Source organism: Zootoca vivipara, chromosome 9, assembly GCF_965207765.1.
Source record: "Zootoca vivipara chromosome 9, rZooViv2.hap1.1, whole genome shotgun sequence".
In the NCBI taxonomy this organism is placed as follows: Eukaryota; Metazoa; Chordata; class Lepidosauria; order Squamata; family Lacertidae; genus Zootoca; species Zootoca vivipara.
In genome coordinates, this window is record NC_142592.1 from 7,247,754 (window position 1) to 7,271,396 (window position 23,643).

The 23,643-nt window shown below is 44.0% G+C and overlaps 1 protein-coding gene across 1 annotated transcript in view; it reads left to right on the plus strand.

Annotated features, from left to right (window-relative positions):
- Nucleotides 1-23,643, plus strand: part of PRKAR2B (protein kinase cAMP-dependent type II regulatory subunit beta) — a 61,921-nt gene that overhangs the window by 14,329 nt on the left and 23,949 nt on the right. The window contains exon 2 of the mRNA XM_035128314.3: nucleotides 8,693-8,728. Within this exon, the coding sequence (XP_034984205.3) occupies nucleotides 8,693-8,728 (36 nt within the window). The remainder of the gene's footprint in view (nucleotides 1-8,692; nucleotides 8,729-23,643) is intronic.

Consider the following 23,643-nt stretch of genomic DNA (forward strand, 5'->3'; position numbering starts at 1 on the left):
TAATCTATACATATATAAATGTAAAAACAGCATGTGGGTGTGTTTCCATTTTTCACCGAAATCGCTTGACCAATAGCATTCAAATTTGCACACAACGTCCCATGCTACCATGAGATTAATCTTATAAAGTGTGTTAAGACAGATGTCACACCTACGCCATGTAAAACCCCTAAAACCCCGTGTTACAGAACACACAACTCACCCAAAAGTGCATGCTGAGAAAAGAACCTTCCCTCTCAACAGCACCTCTACCGCCGTTTACATACTAGGCCAAAGCCTTTACAGACTAGGCCGAATGAAGGTACTGACTCACCTGGATGGGGGTTGGGGGGAGGAGGGGACGTGATAGGTCAGGACACGGTGGGACCAGTCACAGGGATGACCTGGGGGGTGGGGGGAAGAGGAGCCTTGATACGACTCATGGATCGACACAGGGTGCTGGCAGTCACAGGGATTAGCCACGGCGGCACATGGCAGGGCCAGCTAGTACTCCAAAAATATTTATTAAAATTCTGCATATTAGCCAAGGCATCAAGTATATGTACTGAATTTCAACTTTCAAGTGATAGTTAACAACTGAGTGGGGAAAGCACATGCCATGAAAACAATGAAACTCTGGAGCTATCATGTTTAGCAAGTAGTAGTGATAGTGTTGATTGAAACAAAATGCAGAAAGAGATAAAAACGCAGTAAACCTTTAAAAACATTTTCTCATTAAGCAGGGCAAATTCTAGTTGCAGCTGTCTATCAGTTGTGCTCTGTCAGGAAAACTGCAATGGGATCAAGCATGTTGCAGGAAAGGACGGACTCTTGGCATCCTTCACACTCTCCCCCCATCTCTGAGCTGTGATTCCATGTTCATGTTCTCCCTTCCCTCCTTCTGTATCTATATATCTATGCATAATATTAAATTTTACCCGCTTGGATTTGGCTGAGCAAGTGACGTCATTGGAAGAGATGAAGGCTACCCTCCCTCTCTCCCTGTTTATTATGCACTTCAAATACAGAAAGGAAACCTTGCTCCTGCTGCTCTAATATCTGTCTGTCTTGGAAGTGGCATGCATACAAGGAATTGCAGGCACTGATGCAGTAGATACTCAGCTTTATGCAGCCCTTGCTTAGGTATGTAAATTAGGTGCACTTTGGGGCATGCTGTGGCTTCCAGTTAGGTACTTGGGTAAGCACACTAGATCTGATAGCTCCTGCTGTCTTCCGTCACAGATGCTGGATGCAGAGAACTTTGAACACCTGACCCTCTTCAATTAGCTGCTGCTTGGGTGCATAGACCTTAAGAAAAAACGTGGCATGCTCATAGGTGCAGAATACTTTTGATGACGCAAGTCAGTCTCCCTAGCAACGAAACAATAGCATAGCACTTTCTCTCGGAAAGGCAAAAAGAACATGTGCCTGAAGAAAACTGTTTTGTAGTATAATTGTCAAGTTTATTTAAACAGAAATGCTTGGGTTTTTCAACGCCATTTATGTACAGATGTCATGCTTTTGTTTTGCACATAAACAGATTCAAAAGTAATGCAACGGAACACAACAGAAATCACAACACAGGTTGATCTATAATATTGCAAAACTGACTTCCTTGTACAGTCAGTGAGCTTTGAGGTTTGCGGCATCTTTCTTTTTCTACCGCTATGCAGCCAGTGTTTCAAGTTAGAACAAATGTTTTTTCACCATTGCCGTCACTTTTGTTAAACTTGGATCTGAGACGTCCTTTCCCCGTTCTCCAAATTTTTATGAATTCGGTAGCTGCAGTATGCATGCTGAATTGTCCAGCCTCAAGGGATTCTGTCTTCATTTCAGTGGGTGAGGCAAATTCGCAGGAGTGAAAGGTGTGTTTATAAGCCTGTCCTCTCCATTAAATTAAATGCAGACACCTGTTTGCAGAAGAAGCCTTCATATGGACTAAGAGCTGGGAGGCCTGGACTCTGCCATTAAGCTCACTGTGTGAACTTGGGCCATTCACTGCCTCTTAGTTTAAGAGCTCAGTGGAACTAGGACGACTATGGAGAGATCCTAAGTAATCAATATCTCAGCTTCATCTTCCCCTGCAGTAAATGGGGATGATGCTGACCTACTTAGAGGGGTTTTTTGCAAGGGGAAATAGAGACTGTTAAAGTCCAGTGAATGTCCATGGAGTGTTCAGTGCTATAGTTTAGCTATGGAAGCTTAACTATAACACTGAACCCCATGAAAATCATTGTGTGCTTTCTGAAAGAATTTGTGGAAGCCTTTGTCCCAAGTGATATGAGGGGTGGACTCTCTTGTCAGGGTCAAACCATTACCTGGTGAAGTTTGGTCTGACAGTGGCAATTTCCCCTGGGCCACTCTGCCCTCAGAGACTGATGGAACCTGGTGTGTTTCCTGAATGCTCTGGGGGGTGGGCTTTGCAGCCAAGAAAGCTGACAGACACGTTGGTGCTCTAGTCTTGCTGTGGAACAGTGAGATGAAACAGGAAATATTATTGCTCCTGAGAGTTCTCTCCAGTGTTTGGGCTCCTTGGAATTCTGGGGAGCTTTGAAGCTTATAAAGCAAGGCAGACAAAGAGTAGAGAGCATAGGTGGCAAAGCCCACCAAACACTGGTTAATACATACAATTATGCTTACTATGTGGCAGTGCAGGTTGTGAAGATAGCTCATTTTTACAGCTGGCATTGCATCCTCTACCGTAGTAGCCAGCTGGCATAGTTATGTCAGACAGTCTGGAGGTCGCTGACTGTCAAGGACTGAAGGGCTCTGAGGGGTGTGTGGAGGAGGCAAGGGAGCTGGAGGAAGTCCTAGAGCATGGGTAGGCAAACTAAGACCCGGGGGCCAGATCCGGCCCAATCGCCTTCTAAATCTGGCTCACGGACGGTCTAAGAATCAGCGTGTTTTTACATGAGTAGAATGTGTCCTTTTATTTAAAATGCATCTCTGGGTTATTTGTGGGGCATAGGAATTCGTTCATTTCCCCCCCCAAAATATAGCCCAGCCCCCCACAAGGTCTGAGGGACAGTGGACCGGCCCCCTGCTGAAAAAGTTTGCTGACCCCTGATCTAGAGGGAGAGGCCAGGGATTTGTGGGGTTCTTTGCCCACCCATGAGGCAGGACTCGGGGCTGGGGGAAGAGGAAGAGTCGGGGCTGTCAAAGGGAGGGGAGGAGTTGGAGGAAGGATTGGGAATAGGAGGAAGAGAACAGTCCCTGAGAGAGTCTGGCCATTAGGATCTCCTCCATCCCCTCCTCCCCGTCTCCAAGGATAATGAGGGGCTTAAAGTGCCAGGCGCAGCAGCAGCTACCATGCCAGAGAAGTCTCAGGTTGATTGATGCACAGTGCACATTTCACTCAGGTGAAGGGATTTAAGTTCGGGAGAGGCATGGTTACTAGGGTTGCCAGACTCAATAGTGGGCAGGACTTCTGTGCCTTTAATTGCCCTGCTCTCTTTTGAGTCTGGAAACCTTAAAGAGAAACCAGCAGACCCTTTGTTTAATTTCCAAGCAAAGGGTCTGCTGGTTTCTCTTTAAGGTTTCCAGACTCAAAAGAGAGCAGGGCAATTAAAGGCACAGAAGTCCTGCCCACTATTGAGTCTGGCAACCCTAGTGGTTACGCTGTTGCTTCAGTGGTCCACTTCAGGGCACTAGCCTGAGGAGTAGTTGCCTAGCTAGCTACATAGTAGGAGTGGCTTGTATTTCCTGTGCACCTTGGGAGATGCTGTAATTTAGTACAGTGTAACCTCGTTTTATGAACACCTCGGTTTACGAATTTTCGGTTTACGAATGCCGCGGACCCATCTGGAACGGATTAATTCACTTTCCATTACTTTCAATGGGAAAGTTCGCTTCAGTTTATGAACGCTTCAGTTTATGAACAGATTACACCCATGCTTCAGGTTAAGTACGCTTCAGGTTGAGTACCCCGCGGACCCGTCTGGAACGGATTAATCCACTTTCCATTACTTTCAATGGGAAAGTTCGCTTCAGTTTATGAACGCTTCAGTTTATGAACAGACTTCCGGAACCAATTGTGTTCATAAACCGAGGCACCACTGTACTTTGCCAATAAAGAATTAAACTGCCACCCGTTTCTTCTCCTTGGGCTGTTCTCTGTGGGGGAGGAACTTCTGGAGCATTTGAGGACATGATGTGGCTATACCCTTCGAGGATAAAATTGCTCAACTTCAGAGTGGCCTTGACTGCAGTTGTTGCATTTCTGTTTATTTACACCTGGTCTTTCCCCCTGGCTGGACACAAGGCAACTTACAGACAAAGCCTCAGATTTCTGCCATTGTTTTAAACCACCACTTCCCCCTTCTCATAGTCCCTGCCTTCTCATTCCCATGCCATGGCTACTTCTGCTGTGCAACTTGGCTTCTCTTTTGCTTCCTTCTCTTAGCCTGTCCTCATGCACATCCAGGATTGTGACACGGCATTACAAATCCTTGAATGGGGGTTGCATGTTGACAACCTTACCTTTTTATGTATATAGGAAGAAGAAGATGCTAATAAGAATACTTGTGATTCTTATTATACACAAAAAAAGAAATGCATTTTCCACAGCAGCCTCCTCAAGGCCCTCTTGTAAAACGAGTTGCTGGCCTGGTGTATACAGCAGAGAATTGCTCTCCATTTCCCCCTGTGTAGTTTATTCTGCCTCTCTGTGGCCACCCCATCCCGCCCCACCCTGCCCTGACTTCCCTAACAAGATCACAATAGTTTCAACACCCTGGATATCTTTAAAAGTGGCAACTGTACCTGAGCTCTTTTTTTTGTAAAAGCTGTGTTAATATTGGAGATTTACAATCCCCTCACCCTCATACTGGAAATGGCCTTAATTAAAAAGCTAAGAGGGTGGTTTGGTTTTCATGGCTATTCCCTTGCTGCCTTTGTTATCTGCCTTTTGCTGCAAATAGCAGTCGTGGTTTTGTACAGCAGGACAGAAAGCAGTTCCCTGGGGACCAAAATGTTTCTCCTGTTTGCCACAGTGAGTTGCGCTTTAAAGCAAACTGTCACTGAAGGTATCAGCTTGAATCTCTTAACCAGAGAAGATGGGTGCTGTTTAGTGGAAAACAACATTTGTCATATTTTGGTTTCTTACAAAGTTCAAAATAGATATGAAGATGGTTAGGAAGTATTAGCCGTTGGGTTAGACTTGCTCATTTGGAAGCTGTTTTCTATGGTGTCATCAACTCTTAATGCCTAAAACAGGCAACCCCAGACTTGGCCCTCCAGCTGTTTTGGGACTACAACTCCCATCATCCCTAGCTAGCAGGACCAGCGGTCATGGATGATGGGAATTGTAGCCCCAAAACATCTGGAGGGCTGAGTTTGGGGATGCCTGTCCTAAAATCACGTGGCAGCTAAAGTTATTGTTGTTGGCTTAATTGAATAATCTGCTTACATATAACACTGATGGCCAAACTGGGTTATATACTGTTGGTAAATTGAGAGTTTGAAAGGGCTGTATTTGATTGAAAGAATTTGGAATTCGTTATACAGTACATTATTTTTAATGTGCTTCACAGTCTTAGTGTTGCCCTCCCAGCAGTTCTCTTGGTTATAAACAACAGAGTCTTGCGGTATCTTTAATATATTCACTACTACTCTTTGTGTCATAAACTTTCTTGGGCAAGAGCCCACTTCATCAGATGTATGAAGTGGGTAGGTTTATGTACCCATAGTAGAGAGAGAAGGGGTGATCATGGGTACGGTACTTCTTACAGAGCAAGGCCAAACAGTGAAGGATTACTTTGCAGAGGAAAAATGCATTTGAGAATGAGATCAAGTTGAATGAATGAAAGACCAATCGGAATAAGCATCACCCACTCCCAACTGTTCATGAATTGGCAAAGCAAAATAAGTAACACACACAAAAAACCTACAAAGGAACAACAGTTCACTTGGAGTATTGCAGGGTGGGAGTCAGGCTGATGTTTGAGAAAGTACTTTATACCTGTCAATATAGTCCAATAATATTTCACTCCTTTGCTGCAGGTTGGGGATTTGAGTGAGGCTGAAATGGTATTCACAGCAACCCTGCAGTGTTGTCCATTGCTGCTGTTCTTCCCACCCCACCCCCAATCACTGTATTAGCTTTTAAGTCATGAATGCACTTGGTTCAAGGTACCCTAGGGAGAACTGTCTCCATATACCGTGAAACGAAACATATACTAATACATTTGGGTGATGGCCTGCTTTGAGTCCTGTCCTTTATTTAAATTAGATTTGCAGGAACAAGGGACAGGGCATTCTCAACAGTGGCAAAATGCAAGTTGCCCATTGGGCTAGTGCATTGAAAAAGAATGGCATGCCCAACAACATCAGCTCCCCTTAAAAAAAAAGCTCAATATATAACATATTTGCCCTGCACCCCCAAAAGCTCAACAACTTTGACCTTAACCCCAAGAAAGGGGGTAGATCACTGCGCAGTCTCTTGGGAGTTGGCCACCCCTGAAAAATCCCAAACCCCTTTTATTCCAGCTTACGTTTTGCAGTTGCATTGTGTTACTTTTAATCTTTTTAAGGCTTCTAGATTGTGGGTTTCATTTATTCAATTATGTGTTAATGGGCGCTATTATGCCACATGGCATGATACATATTTCCAAAATAAATATGTAACATTACGATAATGGAAGGGGCTGCTCGTGCCCCAGCCAATCCATTCAGTAGGGAATGGACTGTGAGTGCAATCCTGAGGTTGAGTATCCTATACAAGGGAGGGTGAAACGGCATTGCAAGATACTACAGGAAAGAGCAGCTGGAGAACAAAAAAGAACCATATTTTGCATTTTGTAACATTTCTCCCTTGGTACCAGTTAACAGTAGTGTACATCTGTAATTAGAAACGGAAATTTCAAAGACACAGTTGAAATTCAGTGACCCTTACTCGTATACTTTATTAAGTGCAGAGTGGGGTTACTATAAAGGCAGAATGAGTATAAACACTTTAGAAATAGTTTGTTGTAAAAGAAAAAAGAAAAGGGGAAGAAATAGGTCGTTAGCTGTTTATGTTGCTACCCCTGACTAGTTATCTGCTGTACCAAGTACAGTGGTGCCTCGCTAGATGAATTTAATTCGTTCCACGGGTCTTTTCTTATAACGAAAAATCCGTCTAGCGAATCCCATAGGAATGCATTGAATTTTTTTTGAATTTTTTTTTGCCCATAGGAACGCATTAATTGAATTTCAATGCATTCCTATGAGAAACCGCGATTCGCTAGACGAATTTTTCGTAAAAGGAATTCGTCTAGCGAGGCAACCTCCGCTAGAAAAAACCTTTCGTTAAGCGGAAATTTCCTTAAGCAGGGCATTCGTTATGCGAGGCAGCACTGTAACTGAAAATTCAAAATGCATGAAAGGTGTTTCATCACTAGCTTTGTAAAGGAGATCTGGCCATGGACATCTGCTGGTCTTTTTGGAGTGGTGGTACAGAAAATACTGTAAATAAAGCAAAAGTAAAATCTGAGAACAGGCCTGCCATTTCTGGTGCTTTGAGCAAAGGTGAAGCCAGGCTAGGCCTAGCCTCTGAGGAACTTTTATTCCAGTTCTATCCCTCCTTTAGTTCTCGAGAGGTAGACTTGGCAACTAGACCTTGGGTTTGATTCTACTAAACAGCAGGAGCCGGTACAATGGGACTTTCCCCTTTCTCCTCCTGGGCTTCCCAAGTCATCACTGAAACCCTCAATTCTCCCCCTTCATCCCTTCGGTAGTTGCAATGCAGCTACAATCCACTTCACAGCTCCCTCCCTCATTTCTCTAAAAAATGCAACTGCAGCACATCAGGAATGGACTATAGGGTTGCTACACTACTCAGTCTCTCCCTGGCCCCCATAAAATGGGCTGAGCTACTTTGGTCATGTGGATGGGAGGGGAGCTGGAGCCCAGAAACATCTGGAAAACCGCAGGGTCCTCATCCCTGAGACAGAGAAATTGAATCTTGAGTTATTACTGGCTGCCTGACTTGACATCATTTATGAAGTAATGCACATCATGGAACTTTTTCTTTCAGTGCAAACACATTTTTAATTGTGAGCAATACTTCACGTTGCAATACTTTACATTAAGAAATGCTTGTGTCAAACTTGCAGGTCAATTTTTGCAACTGTCCCCACTCTTCTCAAGTCATTGGAAATGAGGTCTCAGTGGATGGTCAGAACATTATAATGCTCTTTCAGCTGTCTGTGCCCTCGCTTACAGCCCTCGAGAGATCTAGCATGGCTGCTCTTCTGATAAAATGTGATTTTCCCTGGCTTGGAGTTATGTTATTCAGGACCTAGCCTGCATTAGCTGGCAAATGGGTGATTACACTTCTGAGTTAAAGTCCTTGCACATACAAACATTGTGAATGAATCCTTACGTAGGCAGGGAAAAGACAATGTGGTTTTGAATGTTGGCAGACTGTGGATTAGAGGGGGAAAAGAGAAGTAAATTTCACCTGACTCATGCTGGTCCCCAGAACCGTTGCTTGCAAGTCTCTTGTTCCTTTAAATTTCATCATGAAGTGACGTTTTGAGAAATTAATTTCATTGTAGTATCTATGTATGCACATTTCACATATCTATGCACATTTCAACAAAGATAAATATATATACAAACAAACTGTAGTAACTGCAGTATGTTAGAAATCTACTTCATGTAGCGAAGAGAGTGTTGTATTCTGTACTCTGTGAGAATTTTCTAACAAAACATCTTTTTTTGTTTCTCTTAGCTCCAGTGATAAACCGGTTCATTAGAAGGGCATCAGGTGAGTTTCCTGTATTTGCATGCTTTCGTTGTTATTGTAACAAATTTCCCCCCTATTTTATTTAAGTATACTAATATTGTCTTATAACGAGAGAGAGAAATCAAAATGCTAATCAAAAGAAAGGGATGTAAAATCAAATATGAATTAATTGCACTTTTTTAAGGCTTTATTAAAAACCTATGACCAATGTGTGACTCAGAAACTGAATGTGGTTCTTCTGATCCTTATTGGAGTAGCAAGTGAAATGTCACTAGCCAGGGGACAGATTTGTTGAGAGAGTTGTGAACCACAGCTCACACCATTGACTGCTGTGACAGGCCAGCTCCATCAAGCCTCTTCTCCCCTCAAGTGTCATTTGGGGACAGCCAATCCAACTGCCTCAATGGGGGAGATAGGAATTGGGTCTCATTTCATCAGCTTCATCAGGCACCTCCTTCCTCCAAATCAGGGGTCAGCAACTTTTTCAGCCATGTGGTGGACCGGACTATATTTTGGAAAAAAAGAACTAATTCCTATGCCCCACAAATAATCCAGAGATGCATTTTAAATAAATCCGTGGCTGGATTGAGAAGGCGATTAGGCGACATCTGGCCCATGGGCCTTAGGTTGCCTACCCCTGCTCCAAACTGTGCCAGCTGGTCATCATAGGAACATCCGGTGTAGGAAATGGGTGCCCAGACTTCCCCCCCTTTTCCTCACTCTCCCTTGGGTTTTTCTCGTTTAAATCTGAAGCCTGTGGGTAGGGACTATCTTTTGGGCTGAAAAGTGGGGTACAAACACCCTAGGTAAAATAATAAATAAAGCATTGGACATTTTGTAAGTTTACAGCATAGGTGTCCAAGTGGTATGAAGAGTTTTGAAGTGGACGTTGTGCAGCAATGATAGAAAAACATGTTTGCACCTCATAACGCTCAGATACTTTCATCATATCTAACATATAGCAGAACACACACACACACATTTTGTTGATCAAGCAGACATAAACACATACAGTTCTCTTCCACAATTATTTTCAGAGTGAACAACTTTATCAACCTGCCACCTTTCTCCAATGTCAGAGACCAATATGAAGGCTCACCAAGGATTGAACTTTAATACTTTTATTTATTTGAATCATGTTCCTAAATACAAACTACAGTGGTACCTCGGTTTATGGACACAATTGGTTCCTAAACTGAAGCTGTCTGTCTGTTCATAAACTGAAGCGTTCATAAACTGAAGCGAACTTTCCCAGTGAAAGTAATGGAAAGTGGATTAATCCGTTCCAGACGGGTCCGTGGAGTACTCAACCTGAAGCGTACTTAACCCAAAGCATGGGTGTAATTGGTTCCGGAAGTCTGTTCATAAACTGAAGCGTTCATAAACTGAAGTGAACTTTCCCACTGAAAGTAATGGAAAGTGAATTAATCCATTCTAGATGGGTCCGCAGCGTTCGTAAACCGAAAATTTGTAAACCGAGGTGTTCATAAACCGAGGTTCCACTGTAAAAGCAAAAATATGAAGATGTTTCATGTGTGACTGAATGCTGAATAGATTTAAGCCTTTTACTCTGTAAATTTTGATCTAGGCAAACTCTGTAAATCTTGTTGCTGCTTTATCATTTTTCTATATAGTCACCCAGAAAGTGAAAAATTCTGTATTGCATTGCAGAGCATCACAGCAGAGCTCCTTGTAAAGGATCTGTTGCAAAGTGCCAAGTTGCTTGTGAAGGACCTCATTTGTATTGTAAAGTGTTCTGTTTTTATCTAATAAATAGATTTCTTGGACAGCTAATAGCATTGTTTCTTTAACTTAAATGAAGGTGAAGTTTAAGCACAACAAAAGCAAACTTGTGAAAAACAATTTCTGTAAATCTCCTAAAATCAAAATGGTTGTTCAACTGTTGACTGCAAACACTTCACTGAGTCTTTCTTTCTTTCTTTCTTTCTTTCTTTCTTTCTTTCTTTCTTTCTTTCTTTCTTTCTTTCTTTCTACATTGGATCTGCTTTACTCTCTGTCTTTAAAACCTAGCGGTAGATGTTATATTTGTGATATTTTTGTTTTTGTTTTGAGTTTCAGTATTGGACGCACGTTTAAGGATGACTTGCCTTTTCTTGGTACAGCTACCAATTAAATAGCCAGAGGTTAATTGCAGAAGCACCTGCTGACAATAATGTAGGCTGTTAATTATTTAGCAGATATCCCAGCCTACATACTGTGACAATTAACAATTTTTTAAAAAATCTTGCATAGCTATAATTGGTCTCAGCAGCTGTGATGGCACAGTTCCACACAAATCAATCCTCTGCAAATCTTTATCTTTCACCCAGTTTGCTTCCTTTGCCAACCCCAAATAGTTTCTAAATCCAGGGGATTTCCCCCCAAAATCATTTAGAGTTTAGGGTTAGCGTAAAAAGCTGATTGACAGTGAAATGCTTGAAAATAGATCTGGTGTGCTGCATCGCGGCCTCAGGGTTGAAAGTGCAAAAGTTGTTTTCCATAGCTAGTTACAGACTTTCACATAAGAATAACAGTTTAAGAGATGGGGGGTATTTGTAGAATAAGTGCCATTTGGTAGAAACAAGACATTTCCCCTCTTCTGACCTTGACCCATGGGGTTTGAAATGGTTTAATAAGGAGACAGAGACGAAGTATGACAGCTATCTTCAAATAACTAAAGGGCAGTCACATGGAACATGCAGCAAGCTTGTTTTCTCCTGCCAATGGCTTCCAAGTTACAAAAAAGGAGATTCCAACTAAACATCAGGATGGGGGGAATTCTGAAAGTAAGAGCTGATTGACAGTGGAATGGGCTCTCTCAGAAGGTGAGGAACACACCTTCCTTGGAGGTTTTCAAACAGAGGTTGGACGGCCAACTGTCATGCAAGATCTAGTTGAGATTTCTTCCAACTCTGCAGTTCTGTGAGCCTATGATTCTATAAGCTCATGTGAAGATGGATCTTATTTAGCATTAACAGCGGTTAAGATTGGTATAGCTGTAACCCTTAACCATGGTTTAGGCATAGACCAGGCATCCCCAAACTGTGGCCCTACAACTCCCATGATCCCTAGGTAACAGGACCAGTGGCCAGGGATGATTGGAGTTGTAGTAGTCCCAAAACATCTGGAGGGCCGAAGTTTGGGGATGCCTGGCATAGACTGTCAGGGAAGAATGAATGTGAGGAAAACAAAGTGTGTGATAACCTCTTGCCAGATTGAAGACACTGTGCACTATATTCTGCATACTTCCAACCTAGGGACTGATGCTTCTATTGATTTTCAGAATTTTCTAGGTCAGTCTAATGACTTTGAAATTACATGGTTGCTGGCCAGGATAAACAAATTTGTTACTTATAGAGTAGCCGCCCAGAGTGGCTGGGGAAACCCAGCCAGATGGGCGGGGTATAAATAATAATAAAATTTTTTTAAAAAAATCTAAATGATTTGGGGGAATGTTCCCATTTTAAGTTTTGATAAATTGTACTTCTGAAAATTGACTTGGAGATTTATTATGAGGAGTCCTGTTTGTGTTGGTTGAAAGAGTGGATAACATTGGAGAAAACAGATTTACAGTCATACCTTGGTTTAAGTATGCTTCAGTTTGAGTACTTTCAGTTTAAGTACTCCGCGGACCCGTCTGGAATGGATTAATCCACTTTCCATTACTTTCAATGGGAAAGTTCGCTTCAGGTTAAGTACTGACTTCCAGAACCAATTACACTCATACTTCGGGTTAAGTACGCTTCAGGTTGAGTACTCCGCGGACCCATCTGGAACGGATTAATCCACTTTCCATTACTTTCAATGGGAAAGTTCGCTTCAGCTTAAGTACACTTTCAGGTTAAGTACAGACTTCTGGAACCAATTGTGTACTTGAACTGAGGTACCACTGTAATGGCTGTTTGCGACGAACAAGAAAAATCGGACTGACTGATGCTACTCGCTGCTCCCAATTTCTTAGGAGTGGCAAGAGACTGGAAGCAATAGGACTGTACTGGGTCTGCCTGAATTGTACTGTTCAGATGTAGCTAAATTAGATAAATGAATGGAAGCCTTCACATTCTTGTGCTCTCTCTTTCATGCTACACATGCTGCTTGTGTTTGTTATAGATTCATAGCTGGCATGACAATACTCTTCCCCTCCTAACAATCTTTTGAGTCTATAAACAAGCTTAGTGAAGCTGCACAATGTTGTTGGCGAACTGGTTTTTTTTAAATTTTTGGTGGCATTCACACAAAGAATGAAACAATGCTAGGTGCTTCTGAAAGGAGTTGTTTAAAGTGCCTTACATATGTGGCAGTCACAGTGATCAGAATGCTTATTAGCACATTCTCTGCAATAGTACAAGACTTCAGTCAATACTATTCTTTCAAGGATACTGACACACCTGTGGTACTCTGCTTTGCTGTTCTACTTTATTAAATACCTCAAAAGTGGGGGGAAAGGTTGGCTGCTAGATTTCGCAGTTGGGGCTTTTCAGACTATTTACAATAGGTTGTAGTCCTACTCAAAGTAGGCCCAAAGAAATTAATAGGCATGACTAACTTAGGTGCATTAATTTCACTGGGTATACTCGTGAGCAGGATGGTTTGATGTGCAGTAGTCATATGAGTTTTAATGCAGGGTTAATACTCATAGCTATATGTGCAACCTTCAGAATTCTTTGGTGTAGGGCTCCCAATAATTGTTAGATGAGGAAATGTCAAAATTTCATTTGTTGTAGCTTTTTAGAGAGGTGTTTGCTGTTGAAGTGAAATTGCTTGGAAATTTTGTAGGCGCAAACACCCCCCTATTTATTTATTTATTTGTCAGTTTGGAAGCCTAAATTGTTCCCTGTGACATATCCTGAACACTAAAACAAGGAAAATAACTTTGGAGTAATCTGGTTAGAATTTGAAATCAGACAGTGCCATAGGACATTTGGGAGGAACACAGACCTCTGGGGAAACAGGGTCAGCACGTCTAGGCTAGCAAGTGGAGTTTAATGTTAGCAGGAATTAATGTAATCAGATAGCGTTGTATAGATTTATGTCCCTGAGCCGAAACGGGGAAGGTATAAATAGCATTTGAGGGTTAGAAAGTAGGCAATGCTTTTTCTGTCATATTCTCTTGACGAACTTCTAAGTAGCTGAAGTTGATGTGATTCAGGTGCATTGCAGGTGGAGGAAAATGTTTTTAACAGCTGTGCATATATATTATATCAAGACAGTTACATGTTAAGGACCTGATACCGTCATGGCAGCAGTGATACCAACTCAGGATCCTTGGCACCCTGCCCTTGAGTGCCTTGTTTCATGGCAGTGGAACACTTCTTCATGGCAATGGTGACAGTGACCCCTTCTCTGGCCTTCAGCTTACCATTTTACAAACTCTTGCTGGCAAGAATTCCATCACCAGGGACCCCTCCCCAGAACCGGCAGCCAGTGTAGGCTAGCTTAGCCAGGAAAGCGGGGTGGAGGGATGCTTGCGTACACTCCAGCCCAGCATAATGGGGAGCAGGTTGGATTATTCTGTTGGTCTGTCAAGGTTTGTTTCATGAGTGGAAGCTAAGAGGGTATTCTGATTTGCTTTATTTTTATCTGTTCCTCATTACAAACAGGGAAGAAAGGTTGGAACACCTAGAAATTTCTCCCTCAACTGTCAAATGGTGTAAAGTGAAATTACGTACAGCAGGAAGCTTCCCTCCTCCCTCTCCATCCCTCCCTCTCCCTTTTATATTTCTGGTGGAAAACTAAAAACCTAATTAAACAGGATGAGTGCTAACAGCTTTCAAGGAAAAGCCTTGAAAGCAAAACAAACACAAAATGGAAGCCAAAATTTCTAACCTGATGAATATGGTTTGCTGTTTTTTCATCACTCATTAGTGTGCTTATGTAACATTTAGCATTAGTTTGTTCTAATTCATGTTCAGGTGCTAATAGTTATGCAACCATATGAAAATTTGCAGTATTGGTGTAGTTACATGTTTCCTCAACGCCGTTCAGATAATCGGCTTATTTGTGCTTACATGGCAATTGATACTCAACCCAATTCTTCTGCAATTTTTGCTCATCCTCCTCCATCTGCTCATATCCTTATAACCGTAACACCAGGCTAGCATAAGAAGAGTCCTGCTGGATCAGGCCTGTGGCCCATGTCGCCAAGCAAACCGTTCTTGCAATGGCCAGTCAGATGCCCACGGTTTCATTTTGTGAGCTTCTGCTTAATTTACACACGATGACAGGAAGTCTTCTGCGTCTCCCAGAAAGTTTCTTCCCAAGGTTGAGGCACTCTAGAGTCCCCACAGTGTGAGAGTTGGCTTCCAAAAACAAACAAACAAACAAACAAACAAAACTTTTTTCACTCTCCACATGAGCAGGAACAGCCCATTGGGTTTGAATTTTCTCTCTGTAAATTTATTATTTTACCTGTTAGGCACTAGAAAGCCAGATTCATAGAATTGGACGTGTCACAGAAGGGTGTTGGCTACTCCCGAGTAAGCACTCCACACATCCTCTGGATTTTCAGAGTTTTATTGTGCATGCTATATATACAGTGGTGAGATGTCTCAAATCATGTCTGCTCTGCATGGGGCAGAAGCCCGCAATGGCGTCTCGCGGGCTCTGACCCTCTTTTTAAGACTGGGCATCCAAACGCCCCTCCTTCTTGCTCTACGGGTCCTCCGTGGTCCCAAACCAGGCTCCTGAGGTGCCTTTCTACCTGCCTCCTCCCTTCCAGCCCCTGCTGAAGCTAGCTCCGCCCCTGCTTCCCTGCTCCCAGCCTGGAGCTGAGCCTCCAGGACTCTGCAGAGCCCTGGACCCTTCTTTACCACTTCCTGTTCCTGGTTTTCTCTCCCAGACTTGCTGCTCTCCCAGCTGGTAGAAGTAAGCAGAGTGGGCTGCTCTCTGCAAGCCCTCTCTCTTACAGGAAGGGACCTTGAGGATCCTCTAGTCCAGTGTTTCCCAACCTTGTGCCTCCAGCTGTTTTCGGACTACAATTCCCATCATTCCTGACCACTGGTCTTGCTAGCTAGGGATGATGGGAATTGTAGTCTCAAAACATCTGGAGGCACAAGGTTGGGAAACACTGCTCTAGTCCACATGCAGCTGTCCCATTTGGGGACTGAACCTGCAACCTTGACGCTATCAGCACCATACTCTATCCAACTGAGCTTAACCAGAGTCCTGTAAGCCCAAATTGCTTAAGCTGGACCATAGCATGCAGAACATCCCAATTTCTTTCCCTCAACACTACCGGTAAAATGAATTGGTTGATTTTTTTTTTTTAACACTGTATATCCTGCCCATCACCACAAGCCAAGTCTGACCTTGATGGCTGGGGCTAATGTGAGTCAAACTAATGTGAGTCTGTGGACAGACATCTAGAGATGAGCACCGCAACCCCATAGGCGCCTTTGACTAGACTTAACCGTCCAGGGGTCCTTTACCTTTACAGTACCTTTAATGTGAGTCACAGTCTAAAACATCTGGAAGGCACCATGTTGGTAAATGCTGAAGGAGACGGTTATGCAGTGGGTGGACCAGCGATCTGACTTAGTACTGTATAAGGCAGCTGTATGGTCATTGCAGAATATATGAATGATGATCACGAGTACCCCGAACATAAAGTCCAGCTGCTAAGTTGCTCAGCACCAATGTGCTGATTTTAGAAAATGCCTCTAATTGAAATGTCGATGCACGCTGTGCTCCTTGATGGCGCTGCGGTCATCTTGCATTCTGACTTTCTCAGTTCGTGATTCTGGAGGGCCTTAAGCAACTTGTGTCCTGTTCCCGAACACAGGTTCTTGTCGATGGCCATGATCAGTGAGGGTTTTGTGGCCTCATCTTGCTGAACAGCAAAAGTTGCTCTGGAGCACCTCCCAAGGCCCAGAACAGGGCAGGATTAGACAGATGAGTCTTTTTAGCAGAAGCCTGCACAAGGACTTACGCTTGTTCAAAGGGGCTTCTCCTTTCCCCTTCCCCTCTGTTGCCCAAACCAAAATGGGCTTTGGAGGAATCCACAGATTGGATGATCTGGAGGGAAGAGAGTGGAGATGTGGAAATGCTTGCCATGATATAACAATCAACATAATTTTATGTTGAATTCCTTCCATAGTCCCCATTTAGTATAAACTGTGCCTATATTATTATTGTTATTGTTAGGTGTAGGCCGATTTGAGAAGAAATGGTACAGTAATGAACAATTGAAACTGAAGCATTGCGAACATCTCGAGTGTTTTCAAAAATATGCCAAAGGCATTCGTGTGGAACAATTAATGTTCAGCATTGGGGAGAACCCTTTGAGGTGATGTAAGCAGGTCTCTTTAATGATGTAAAAATTATTCCGTACAGAAATAGAACTCTTTCTCTAGGAGCTCAAATATGCTATAGGCATGGGTGCAAGAACACTCTCTTGAGGCAAGCAGTATGAGAGAAATTGTTCACCATCTTCTGAGAAGACAGGGATCTGCCCCTGATAATGAGGGCTTGGCGGAGTAGCAGCTCTCAAAATTGCTTCCATCCAAGAAAGCCTAATTATTGTACCAGATATTTATAATCAGTGGGCATATTGGATTGGGAACATCTCCAGTGGAAATGAATGGGAGCGTCAGAAAGCGTATCAGCTGTGCTTTTGTATCATTCTCATTCTTTTAAATGAAAGGGGCTTGTGGAGAGGAAGCTGCATGCAAGACCGCTGCCCACTCTGGATCAGTTAACAGATCAGCGTTGTTATGCCTGCACTGGGCTTAAAAGTAAGGTGGGCAGCTAGTTTTTAAATTGCAGAGTCTCTGCCAAATATTTGCAGATACATAATGGAGGAAATGTGTTGCTTACCTGTTAGAATGTCCTGGAAGATGTGGCTTCTTTTATTGCTTTGGTAAAGTCCTTGCTTCCCAGAAATCCGGTGTCTCCGCTGAAATGGTACATTTCATATTTACTGCAGGTGTTTGGGTCAGACTGAACCCTCTCTTGTCTTGCACGCGAAACTGAATCCTTTCCCCTCAGCTCTTCATTGGGACAGTAGAAAAGAGGCTTGGAAAATGTATTGGGGTGGGGGGGGAGAAAGACTGTGTTTCTTGAGACCTGGTGTGATGGAAAAGTTTGTTTGCTGAGCAGGTTGAGTTGCCAAGTGTTTTTTTTCTCTGCCAGCAAACAGTTAACTTGCAACGGCTCCTGATGGGCCAGAGTTCCAAGGGAGGCAGTTGGTGTGTGTGTGTGTGAGGGGGGAGTCACCACCGTGTAGTGTGTGGTTCTTAAGTGAACTTGTTATTTAAAACATGTGTGGTAATTGTTGTTGTTGTTAGTTAAACTGGCATGTCTGGAGCTTGTGGCAGCAGCGAGTGGAACTAAGTATGACCAGGGACTTGACTTTTCCGGCCAAAATGTAAGTTATGAAAGAGTCTTAATTTACCTTGTTAATTCACATAATTTTAGCAGGCACTGAAGTAAACTTTTGGAAATCAAACTCAGTTTAGAAAAGCAGAACAACAAACTTCGCAAGGAACATCGAAATGCTGATGGACAGTTCAAGGACCAACTTGAAGCAGAACAGTATTTTTCCTCACCGTATAAAACTCAAGTTCGAGAACTGAAAGAAGAATGTGAAGAAAAGGCAAAACTCGGTAAAGAAGTGCAGCAAAATAATGCAAGAGTTGCAGGACAAGAGGGATTCTTTGGCAGCACAACTTGAGATTACTTTAACCAAAGCCGATTCAGAACAGTTGGCTCCCCCCATTGCTGAAGAACAGTACTCTGATTGGGAAAAGGAAAAGATAATGAAGGAATTAGAAATAAAAGAAATGATGGCAAGGCATAAGCAAGAACTTGTGGAAAAAGATGCCACAATAGGATCACTGGAAGAAGCTAATAGGACACTAACTACTGATGAGGCTAATCTTGCAAATGAGACAGAAGAATGTAATAACAAGCTCATACCTACCGTACTCTATGTCACTTTCCAATCAACTGTGAGGCTTGTATGAAGCCGTTATGGCACATGTTCAAACCACTTCCTGCTCTGGAATCCCACCACTGCCACCAATTAATATGCAGCAGCACCAGTACCGGTACTTGCTAAAATTATGTGAATTAACAAGGCAAATTAAGACTTTTTCCATAACTTTAATTTTGACCGGAAAAATCAAGCCCCTGGTCATGCTTAGTTCCACTCATTGCTGCCACAAGCTCTAGACATGCCAGTTTAACTAATAACAACAACGACAGCAACAATTACCACACAAATTTTAAAGAACAAGTTCACTTAAGAACCACACACTACACGGTGGTGGAAACTCCCCCCCCCCAACTGCCTCCCTTGGAACTCTGGCCCATCAGGAGCCATTGCGAGTTAACTGTTTGCTGGCAGGGGGGAAAAAACACTTGGCGACTCAACCTGCTCAGCAAACAAACTTTTCCTTCACACCTGACAGCTGACAAGATCACTAGTAGAGACACGAAACACATGGAAACACATGGAATTGTATAGTAATCTGGTAACTTTCAAACATTGTCATTTTAAGCTTTTAGACCCTTGTTTATAACATCTGGAACTATGACAGTGTGAGCCTTGGAGCACTGCAAGGGGCAGTGAGAAAATAAAGGGGAAAGGGGGCAGAAGGAGTGTTATTCCCACCCACACCAGGCTGCTGTTAGTCCCAAACTAGGCCTTCTCATTAAATAAAAAGTAAACATAGGTTCTTTGATCAGATATAGTCATGTCCTCCTTCAGTTGCAGCCCCTTACATACTACATGGGGCCATTTTGTTACAGAATAGGTGGAACCAGGGTTCGAAATTAGCAGGGCGCCAGTCGCATTTTGCGTCTAAAGAGTCTCCATTTGCAAGCACCTCATAAAGTCTGGGTGCCATTTTTTTTGCGCCCGGCCAACACTCAAGGATTATTTGAAGCCTTGAAATCTATGTTAAGCATAGACAATATGTTAAGGAGTTCTACAATAAAGAGTTGAGCGTTTTGAAAACTGAAGCATGGTACCAGTATTTTTATTGTAAACACGAAATTGCTAAAAATGTGTCACTTATGTGAACTGCTTATTTTGCTTATCAAAATAATAATTAAAAAGTGTTGCTGACTCCCCCCCCAGTGGCGACTAGACATTCTGTTTTGGTGCCCATTTGGCTCCTAGCAGAACTGTGGATTCCTCAGGGTAGGCGCCCCACTAGTGAGAAAACATATTTATTTCTCTGTTGGTAGGCCAAGCTTCATATAAAATGCTCAAACATTCATCTGTGTAGTGCTTTGTAGGTTAGACAAACAGTGTTTTGTTGGGTTCCGTAGTAAAGAACTAGTTTCAAATGATGTTGGCATCTGTCTGTCTCAGAGGAGTGCGCCTTTGGGGGCAAGGTCAAACTGTCGGAAGGTTGCAGCACTCGCTGTGGCTCTAGAGACCAATACGGGAGAGACCTGTTTCGTTGCAGCTGAAGGCGCCCAGTTGTGCTTCTGCAGATGCACTATGGCATTTCTTCTCTGCACTCCTCCCGGCAATCATTCTTCCTCTGATCACTGTTATGGATGCATGACCTGACTCTCTCCAGGCACTGTGGTCAGCTGCAAGGGATTCCCACATGGCAGGGTTGAGATGCTGCCAACCACACATCCTTGAGTGGTGTTGCTGTGCTTGCTGGTGAACGTAGGCATGGTTCTGTGATTGCGCATGCATTATGCTGATCTCCCCACTGCCTCGCCCTTCCACCTCCCAGTTTGTGCAGCAACACTGTTGGCAGGAGGCCACGTGCATGTTGGCGCCCCCTCCTTGCCAGGCCAGGTGTTCCTTGCTTTCAGGTGTTCATAACATTGCACCCCTCAGTCTGGATTCAGCTCTATGCATGCTTAAAAATCTGCTCTATCAAAATGAAACCAAGGACTGACCATTTACATGGAAGTTTGCAGAACGGTATTCTGCATTTAGTGGGAAACCTATTAAAATCACCAGGATGATCTGTTATGAGGAACTTATGATTTCCCCTCATCCTTATTTAATACTGCAGAAATTATGACATTCTTATTGATTCAGTTCATCTTCCCATCTTCTGATTATGTAAGTGATCTCATGCATTATTTATTGGGCATTGAAATTACTCTTAATTTTTCCTTTCCACCAAGAAGATGATTTACAGTTTGAATAACATTACCTTCTCTGTAACCTTAGAGCCACCTATTTCCATCTTGATTAGTTTCTAAAGTAATCTTATTTCCATTTGTTCTTGCAGTACAGGACCTATTGTACTACAGTGATTGATGCAGTTCTTTTTGAATTTCACCTTGCACAAAATCATGACTGCTAAAAGTCCCTGAAATAGACACCGTATGTAGATGCACATGCAATGGTACAGCTGCTTAAGCTTTAAACTTTTATAACTTTCCCCAAATGTTTACATTATTTGAAGCTAGGTGGCTGATGGCCAGACAGAGAAGGCCTTTTCAGGCAAGCTGTTTATGGAGTGGCTCTTCTGGCGCCCAACTGTTTTGTCTTTTGTTGGAGTTAGGCAAAAATGTATGTTGTGTATTGGAATTTTCCCTCAGGTCCTCGTCAGTCGTTTTAGGCAGGAACTTTAGGCGGAAACTTTGAGTTATGTTTCTAACATTGTTTGAGCCAGCCTCTATAAAAGCAGGCCGGCTCAGCAGTTGAGTTCAGTTCTGTTTCAGCCTCCACACAAAGAGCTGCTTAGAGAAATCACAGTGTCGGCTGCTCTGTTCACCCACTATTCAACACTGGCGATGAGGATGGGATGGACATCAGAGCACTGCCAGATTCGGGAATCACTGAGCTGAATCACTGAACAGAACCAATTCAGAGCTGACCGTTCTGGCTAGAACACTGTGTTCCATCCATCGCCCTCCATGCTGGCATCGGAACCGTGGCTTCACTTGTGCCTCTACCGCCATTCGCCCCAGTTTCTGAATCAGGGGACTCATACCTCGCTCGGTTCGAATGTTACCTCCAAGCGAACGAACTGACAGAAGTGTCACAGGAACGTAAGAGGGGCCTTTTCCTCAGCCTCTGCGGGCCTGAAGTATTTGAGATGGCCCGAGTGTCGGTTGCACCTCTCGCAGTCCAGGCGACACCGTGGGACACGCTCGATAACATGCTTCGGAGCCACTACGCACCTAAGCCGTCCAAAATTGCGGCCCGCCATGTGTTTTACCATAGGAACCAGGCAGAGGGGGAGTCACCAGCAATTACACCGGCGTGCTCAGGAAGGCCGCCCTTAATTGTGAGTTCCGGGACCTGGAAGACGCCCTGATGGATTGAGTTGTCTGCGGAATCTGGGACATCCGTCTGCAGCAGCGTCTCCTGGCCAAGCCAGACCTCACACTACAGAGGGCCATGGAGGAGGCCGCGGCATTGGAAGCTGCTGAGGCTAGTACCCACATTCCATTAAGAAGCCAATTCCAGTGGACTACGAGGAGGCCAGCAGCCAAACTAAACGGGAGCATGGAAAATCCAAATCCAAACCTAAAGACCAATCAGCTTGTGCCAGGTGCGGAGGCAACCATTCCTGCGCCAAGTGCCAATTCAGGGACGCCATCTGTTGGCGATGCTCCAGAAACGGACACATCAAGAAGGTATGTCGATCCGTTCCATCTGACACACCCCCTCCACCATTTCGCAAGGCCAAGTCCTCACTCCGGTCCACCAATGAAAACTGTTTTGCCCTCACAAACTGCCGTTGTTCATCAGGATTTTCGATGGGGCAAACCAACTCACTGACACATCGCAAGCTACACGTGACGGTTTGTATCGAAGGAGCTCCTTGTGACATGGACACTGGGTCTGCCATGTCCGTCGTGTCCTGGAACACACTCAAGGGACTACCACCCAGGCTGTCAAAGAAGCAACTTGACCAACACCGAGTTCACCTCAGAGAGTACCAGGGAAACAACATTCGCGTGGTAGGTAGGTGTTGGCCGGTTCCAGGTCACTTTCAATGACTTTTCAGGCCTGCTCTGACTGGTGGTGGTTGAAGGGTCGCGACCAAGCCTCCTAGGGTTAGAATGGTTCAAAGCCCTCGGCATGGAAGTCACCGGCATCAACAGCATCTCCAACGTGGAAACTGAGGCCCTCATTAAAGACTTTTCCGAAGTTTTTGACTGCACCCTGGGCCCGCAAGTTGCCCCCATCAGACTCAAGCCACACTGCGTCCCGTTCGCACTCAAGGCAAAGGTGGACAAACAGCTGGACAAGTTAATCGCCCAGGGTGTTCTGGAACCAGTTGACCACGCCAAGTGGGAAACTCCCATCGTTTCACCAGTCAAGCCAGATGGATCAGAGCGGGTTTGCGCTGACTACAAGTGCATACTCAACAAGGCACTTCAGCAGCACGCTTATCCCATTCCCGTCGTCCACCACCTGCTGCATTCCTTGGATGAAGGCAAGGTTTTCGCGAAACTAGACCTTGCCCAAGCATATCAGCAACTACCTGTCAACGACGCTACTGCAGAAGCACAGACGATCGTCACATACCGAGGGGTGTTCCGGTGTCGCTGGTTGCAGTTTGGGGTGAGTGTGGCTCCCAGCATTTTCCAAAGCCTGATGGAACGTCTTCTGCAAGGGCTTCCAGGGGTGGTGCCATACTTCGATGATGTTTTGGTATCAGCGGGTTCAACCCAACAGCTATTTGAACGCCTACGCCCCATGCTAACCAGATTCCAGGAGGCCAGCCTAAAGGTAAAAAAAGAAAAGTGTGAGATTGCCGTTCCGCAGGTGGAGTTCCTGGGCTATCTTGTCAACGACTCCAGTCTTCACCCAACGGAATCCAAGATCCGGGCCATACAACAGGCCCCGATTCCGAAGAACAAGACAGAGTTGCAGGTGTTCTTGGGGTTGCTGAACTTTTACAACATGTTCTTACCCCACAAAGCAGCACTAGCAGAGCCCCTCCATCAACTCCTCAGCATGAAGACGTTGTGGTCCTGGCAAAATGACGGCCCTCACTGCG